This window comes from Phaenicophaeus curvirostris, chromosome 7 (assembly GCF_032191515.1).
Source record: "Phaenicophaeus curvirostris isolate KB17595 chromosome 7, BPBGC_Pcur_1.0, whole genome shotgun sequence".
Taxonomy (NCBI): Eukaryota; Metazoa; Chordata; class Aves; order Cuculiformes; family Cuculidae; genus Phaenicophaeus; species Phaenicophaeus curvirostris.
In genome coordinates this window covers 26799613-26807835 of record NC_091398.1, presented here as the reverse complement: position 1 = coordinate 26807835, position 8223 = coordinate 26799613, and the positions used below count along the sequence as shown (strand labels likewise).

Sequence of the window (8223 nt, the reverse complement as noted above, 5' to 3'; positions counted from 1 at the left end):
TTAAGGTATGAGATATCATTCCCCATCACCCTAAAATACAAGACTGTTCAAAGAGAAATGACACTGTTGTCCCTACAGAGTGTTTTAATATATTTCTAAGTACAATTCGTGTCTGATTTTGGAAATACAAATACATTTCGAATGGTTAAAAACAAAAATTAAAAAAATATTTTGAACATCAGCCAGCTGAAAATATATTTATCTAGTAAATCATCTCTCAAAGCTTTTATATATTTAATTATTCTAACTAAACATAGTACCCTTAAAAAACAAGTTCATAAAAATGTAGAAATGAAACTGTGAAATAAGATTACTGGGATATATACACACACACACATTCAATGCATACATAGAATTACAAGGGGAGTTGTTTGCTTTGTTGGTTTTCTTTGTTTTTAAGTTTGGAAGGTTGTTAAGACCAACCGAAAGAGTAAGAAACGCTCATCTCCAGAGTTCCTCAACCAAGATAACCATAGCCTAATTTTTAAATTGTTTTTATCTTTTTAGGGTTGGGTTGTTGTTTTTTTTTTAATACAGAAGATATTTCATGTAAAGCAGCAACAGCAGTGCAGTTACTGGTAGCAACATCTCAAAGTAATAAAAACCCCATACATCCAGACAGTAGTACATTGCACACACGCGTGATCCTCATACACCCATCAACAATTGGTCAGAGTATTAAATCAGTGTACAAATTAAATATTTCCAAAAATGTGCAAAAAAGTCAACGCTGATAGAAAAAAACACCTTTGTGTACATACATTACAAACTGTGCCCAGCATTCAACTGAGAGTAAAAACATTTACAGTGAGGAACTGATAGATTAAATAGAGAATTTAATGGCTACATAAAAATGTACATTAGATCGAGTAAATTTACAAACTTTTATCCATAGCTTCATGAAAACTAAAAGCCTACGTTCCGATTCATCTACATCTCCTCCATGTATTTACAGTGATATTCCATTGTATGACTCCTGCAAGGTCTGAGATGGCAGACTCTATGCTTCAATAAACTATTCCGATTTTAGGATGACACCATGTTTTTTACTGGTATGCACAAAAAAACAAACACAAGGGAACCAACAACGTAATGCCTGGTCAGAAAAGAAAATGCAATCCTTGTTTTTAAATCCACATTCTATAACTTCTGGAGAAAAGGATTGCCTAGTATTGGAGTAAAAGACATGAAAAGCCTCTGAAATGCTTCCCATGAAAATCCACTCTGTTAAGAGTGCCCTTGGTCCTTATCTGTCAACAGAAGATCCTGTATCGACAGAAGATCCTTCAGTCCTCAGCGGTGGACTCAACATAAGGGCTGAACAATGAGATACCATTTTAATGTGTTTTAATCCAGTTCCGCTCCCTCTAAAGTAAGTTTATGAAAAATAAGACCTAGCCAAGCATGACTGCTTGCATTGGTACTTTGAAATTTGAGAAATTTCACCTCCTCCATCCCGTCTAACCCTCAGATACCTACACGTATATATTGCTAGAGAAAATGCAAGGGTTGCTCCAGCAAGCAGGGAGCTGCCAACGTCCTGGATTCAAGTGAAGGGGCCCTGGTATAAAGATATACAGCAATTCACACCTTGTTCAGAGGGTGTCAGTGGCCAGCACCTATGCAGTAAGTTACACCAACTAGAAAGAAGAATAAACCATGTGGGCCAAGGAGAAAGGAGCTCTATTATTTCTGATCAAGGATTTTCACTCTGAAATCCCAAGCTGGTGGCCATTCCCTGCCTGCCCCTTTGGCATGTGTTTGTGGCTCCTCCTGAAGGCAGCACTGACACCCTGTAACTGTGGGCGTCCCTCTCACGTCAAGCACACTGGTTCCTAGCAGCTTTGAAATAGTCTTACTATGCCGCACAGAGCAATTCAGGTTGCAAATCTACTCATCTTCGTGGCAGTCCTTACATGTCTCAAAACTCAAACCCAGCTATAAATGTCACTGGGTTTAGTTACCAAGCTTATGCATTAGTTTTATAATGACAAGATTAAGTTAAAAAGAGTTTAAAAAGCAAACTCTTGATTTTAACGCTGGCACAAATTTCGCACATCAAAACAGCAACTATGAATGCCCAAACTCTTAAATATGGGCAGTGTCTATCACTGTTTACTAGTACCTGCTTTACTCAGTTAGCAATAGCTTACTGGTGGGTATATATGTATCTATAACAGTACTAATCCATGAAACATCACTTTTGGCTATATGTATATCGGGATAGAAAAGCTTTGGTAATTGTATGTGATTTTACACTGCAGACCTGTCATTAACACAAGACAGCAAGTTACCAGCAGGAAGAAATTATACTGGCAGTAATAGTTCTGCTTTCCAGAAACACCGTAAGGACTATATTCAAGCACACGCATAATGCTTTTTTATATGTGTGACAAAGACTTTCAAGATTAAAAAAGTAAGAAATTGGTTATAAATACCTGTAGATCTGACCAATTTGTCAAGTCTCTGAAGCTGCAGCTAGACATTGCTCTATGTTGTCTGAAAGAATGGCTTGCTGTTCTGTGCTGTACCTATGGATGCTACAAGGCTTTCAGTCAAGACAATGGCAGGATCAGGATTATCCAAAAGGCACAGGAAAGAATCTCACAGGCATGACGCTAAGGAACTTGTTGATTTGCTTAGACACATCATATTCCTCTGTACTGAAAGCAAGCAGCTTTTAATAGAGTACCGTGTTTATAAATGTACCAACTATTATTTCAAGTGCATTGAAACACTGCTGTGTTTTCCACTGTAAACCCAGAGTCCGGCACCCAGAGCCAGGAAGCTACATCTCAATGCTAGCAGTATTTCTGTGACTGCAGTAAGGTCCTTTTTTTTCTTGTATGCCCATCAGTGTACTATCTCCAAAACGCAAACACAAAACCTGCAGTAGCACAGGAAGTCCTCAGGAAGTGCTCAAAAATCACATTTTAAAATTCTCTATTTACATGTCTGCAGCAGGTTATAACTGAAGCCCACTTTTCAATGCAGTTGGGCAAATTCTGCTCTAGGGGCTTTGAAAAAACCCATACTCTAAGACCATCTTGGTGACATGGAATTGTATGACATATTTCAGTATGGTGTTAAAATATGAACAAAATTAAGGCATACACATGAAAAGGCACAAGCTAAAAAAAACCAACTCACTTCATTTTGTTACGATGAAAGTACTGGTTAGCTACAAATCAAATTGCAAATCAAGCTAAAAATTTAAAACTATATATAATCCGTGAAGGAAAAAGCCTATGTAGATTTAATTCTGCAGCTATTGGATCCTCTTTCAGTCAGGCTCTAACAGGGCTGTTAGTTACACCATCATACTACAGAAAGAGCTTAACTTTTGTTACTTAATATGGGCAGACAGAATAATAAAAATCACTAGCAAATAAGTCCTTTGAAAATATGCATACTCATTGTGAACCTCAATTCTTATTTTTTTAGAGCACAGCTTTATCATTGCATTTACAGAAAAGCAGAACAGCCCTGCAACAAGATTGTTTTCACTAGCATTTTCTAGTCATTGGATTCAACAGTTAAGAATAATTAATGATTCTAAACTGCTGTCACCTTTGTTAGTAAAATACAAAGTTGTGAGCAGGAATCTTGGCTCTGCAACCCTCCTCCAAAGCACGCAATTCCATGCACCCTCTCAAATTTCAGAACAAAGGTTTGCTCATTATTACACTGATGGTCAATGTAAATATTTCACAGGTATTGAGTACAGAAATACTAAATTATTTAATGCAGCATGTTTTATTACATTACCCCAATCAGGGATAAATTTTAACTAACCTTTATTAAGAAGTCCAATTCAGATTCATAAATTATTTCTAGCTCAAAACATTTATGTTAATAACCATCTCATTCACTGCAAGTTGGTAGACAAATTCTCCATAGGGTGAAAAAAACCACCTCAAGCCTAATCTTCACTAAGTTAATAAAATTTTACTAGAATCACTGGAATTGCCAAATGTCACCTTCATTTAAGAAGCACTGTCTTTGCATTGGCAGCTTCCCGATATGTCAAAGAAATAAAGGAAAATGCACTTTGCAAATTCTTTTTTTTCCTGGCTCCAAGATGTTTACCATTGTCATGACTGAATGGCCTTTTTAGAAAAGGCACAAACACAGCAAATGCAATTATTCAGTAATTAAAAATCACACTGAGGAAATTATATTGCAATGTACATCAGCCAGCACTGTCTCACAAAAAAGGACACATTATAAGAAAACTATATTATGAAAACTTCCAAGCTTCAGAGTGTGCAGCTTCTTTTTGGAATAGTATATTTAAATGTTATGAATGCTACAGATAAACCTGGTTACATTTTCCCTTTCATGTCGTTTTTTTGGTAATAAAAAATGTCATTACCTTCTCAGTTATTACTGTCCACTACTGATTTTTATATACATTTTCACCCTGGTTTTGGTACCTTCTTAATCTGTTTGAAATCAATCGTTTCAATTACATGATCTTTAAATTACCTACACAAACTATTAGGCTGTACATTAAGCTTGCAATTCCTGCTGTAACAAAATTTTGCTTATAAAGCAGAAGTCCTTTACGGCAGAGTACATATCACTTCTTAACGGCTGCTTTCGTAGCTTTTATCTAGAGTCAGAGGGGCAAAACCAAAAGCCAGTACAAGCTGATTTTCCTTTCAGCCTTCTAAACTCTCCCTGGTCTGACTAGTTCTTCCCATGCTCAGAAAACCTTACACAGTTGTGTACCCCGACTGAGAAAATTATAAACCGAGTAAAATATTCACATAAAACAAAGAAGCCACCACTCATTCTCAGGAGAGATGGCCTCCCCAAAAAAATTATTTAATCCACTACAGGTAAAGTGATTAGGATAGATCCATACTCCTGCCTATGCTCCAGTACAAAAGTTAAAAGTTGCCAGAATACGTTCAGAAATTTCATGAATGAGCGACTGTGGGAATGGGTAAGCTTATTGTTCTCTCTCCATGTTCTTCATAATTCTCAGTCCTGTAGACATGCAAAACAGGTAGAGCCTTGTCAGAATGAACAAGGTTCACAGTATCAACCCACTCTGTCTTTACAAAACAACAAAATCACGCAATGAATCACCCAAAACAGTATTATTTCAGTTCTGTAGTCCAATAGTTTATTTCCAAATGCCCTTTTAAATAATTTATGTTGAGTTCTTCTACAAAAATATGAGAGTGACTTTTCTGCTTTGAAAAGTCAGTTTATTCACTACACCTGATCAGCATCTGGCCTTCTTGATTGCAAAGCAGGGTTTCACAGATTGACTTTTGTTCTTTTATTATACTCTTTCAGAAATGGAAAAAGTGATTTAAGCAAATTTTATGACAGTTGGAAATCTGACCAACACCAATCACCTGCATTATCAGGCAATAGCAATCAAGGTCATGTTATTTAATTGCTGGCTCTCTTTGCACTTCTGGCCTATTCTTCATACAATCTTTTGTGCTGTGCCTCCTTTATGTGGATTCACCAACACTACCTTATTAAAAATATAACTTTCTCAGTGACTTATTCCTTGTGTTAAAAGACATTTAAACTTTATTTCAGGAATTTTCAACACATCCTAGATGACTGAACTGTGTTAGTAAAGCATTTTTTTTAGTGCATAACGGGAAGAATTTTATATCATTCAGGCACTTGATGTTGACGTACATTCCATGCTAGCGCCCCTCGACAGCTTTGAAAACATTATTTCTCACAGCTCATTCGGAATGAAGTAACTCCTGTACTGCACAAGGATTAGTCACTCCCTTTACCCCTCAGCCATTCATGGGATTGTGGAGAACTGAGGCCCAACATCACTATTTTATCTATGATAACCGTCTCCCTCCAAGCTTATGCAACAGAGGTTCTCTTTGGCAGATACAGCAGGAGGCATTCTCCTAACTATTTACATCTAACAGCTCACCCTTGTCTATAACAGAAATTTTCACCTTGCAGTATAGTAGTTCCTAGGAGTCTGGATTCATAATCTGCTTACCTGTAATTATTTTCTTATTAAGATAATATGACAGTTCTACACCAAAACCCTTAACTAGTACATCAGTGTTGAGTTCTTTTTTGTTATTTTCTTTTGGTCACATGAAGTACCGGTTAGACACACTGCTGTACAAAGAGTTCCAAGTTCTTCCAGATTTACCATTAACTCTTAGAACCGCACGTTCCAGCTTAAACTGTAAAATCCAGACATTGATTAAAATGCTAAACAATGAGAACTTTAGAACTCTCTGCCGTAAGTACCTACAACATAAAGAACAATCACAGAGAAGTAATCTTCTTGTCCTAGCTGCATGTCTATATTTCCCTGCACCCTGAGTCAGTCAGCGGTGTCAGAAAAAGTCACACAGTTCCTGACTGTCCAAGCATTTGTCTTTTTCTTTTTTCCTCTTTAAATAAGGAACAAATATGTACTAAAGTGCTTAATCTACATGAACCACATCAGTACATTATAGAAACAAAAAGTTCTAGTCCTAGTGGGAGCGGGGGAGAGAAGATTCTCATTTTAGATACAAAATTTAGATTGTTTACAATCTAAGTGAAACAAAAGTTCAAGAGAATATTCTCTCTCTTGTCTTTTTTTCCTCCTTTTTTCATATAAAATAAAAAAAAAAGTGCAGTCAAATAGAAAACAAATGCAGTAGATGCAAGCTGAGTTGAGGCAGGCTGTTAGTGATAGTGTGCAAATGTGTGTCTTAGCAGTTCATCTGCAAATGGTCGCAGCTTGGCCTCGATAAAAATCCGTTTCAAGAAATCCCGAGCATGGTCGGAGACATGAGGTGGTAGCTGGGGGTTGGTTGGCTGAGTGGCAATTTTAAAGATGGCAGCCATTGCTTCGAACTCTGCCCACGGGGGCTTCTCCGTGAGCATTTCTACCACTGTACAACCTACGCTCCTGAAACAGAGGCAAAAGTGGAACAGCAGGTTACAACAGAGTAAGCCCTTCTAGGAAAACAAGAAATAGCAGAGCACCACTAAAATACCATAAATATGTAGTGTCAAACCAACTTCAATGAAAACAGGTTTTAAAAAGTTAGAACTATACACTTGATCTCAAAGTCACACAAATCACTACCTAAAAATCTTCACTTCACACCAAATCTTCACTTTATTACTTCACTGGGCCAAAAGCTACTGCTTCACTGAAGAGATAAGACATTTCTGTGGGTGATACCAACTGCTTATAGCACTGCCGGCATTCAGTGCTCAACAGGCTGACAGAGGCCACCAGAGCTGCACAACCTTTGTACCCCAGCTCTTCAGACACCCTGCAGGATTAGAATGCACTTGAGAGCTTTCTTGCTCATTAAGGCCTAAGGGAAATGCAAAGCAACAAGAACGCTTTAAGTCAGAGCATACTGCATATTTTGCTACTCATTAGAAATGCACAATTTATCACCCATGAATAATGTTAAGGATACTAAAAATATACTTAGACTGCTAGACAAAAGATTAAAAACAAAACAATCTGCATATACAAAGCTTATGTTTAAAGGATTTAGGGAGACAGAAGTGCATGCATATGGCTGGAAAAACTTAGTTCCTCAAGTCCTGCAAGATCAGCCTCTTCCAATAACAAGTGAATGAAAATGCAAAATGGGTAGGCTGAAGTAATTTCCCCATTTTCAGGAAGCTTTATGGATTTTCAAGATGGTTGCAAGAAGTCTTACGATTAGAGACAGGTACGTATTTTCTTAGTTTGAACCAGGATTTTCTCCATCAAAAACATACATTAATGTTGGAACAAATACTTCAAAGCTGAACAAGTCAACTGCCTGAAATTTATAAGGCTGTTTTATTATTCAAGCATAGCCAAAGAACTACTAAGATACCTGAAGCAGGCTAGCTTAATTTCCCTGACATTAAAAGCACTGCCATTAGTTGGATACAACGTGGTTCCTTTTAAAACACATAATGTGTTACCACTTCTGCATATCTACTGTTGTCTACTCATTATTCTGTGTTCAGAGATCACCTGCAGAGTAAGGAGTCTAATCAGTAAAACCATCTGGCCATTAGGCTAGAGCCATGTTAGACTATGTCATATTACACGATCTATCAGATGCATTCTTTTTTGAAATTTACCTTTCCCGCGTAATTCTTATTTAACAACAACTTAAGCCAAATTATTTCTGATACCTGTCATTAAAGTCTGTCCAATTCAGTCTTATGTGCTTATCTTTTAAAGGACTAGCATTTCGTTTTCTG

The 8223-nt window shown here is 37.1% G+C and overlaps 1 protein-coding gene across 2 annotated transcripts in view; it reads right to left on the bottom strand.

Moving 5' to 3' along the window:
* Positions 1 to 66: 66 nt before the first annotated feature.
* The window catches only part of MAP3K2 (mitogen-activated protein kinase kinase kinase 2), a 51291-nt gene continuing 43134 nt past the window's right edge, over positions 67 to 8223 (bottom strand). For both annotated transcript variants that reach the window (XM_069861378.1, XM_069861379.1), the window contains exon 17: positions 67 to 6910. In XM_069861378.1, coding sequence (XP_069717479.1) covers positions 6685 to 6910 — 226 coding nt within the window. In that variant the 3' untranslated portion in view covers positions 67 to 6684. The remainder of the gene's footprint in view (positions 6911 to 8223) is intronic.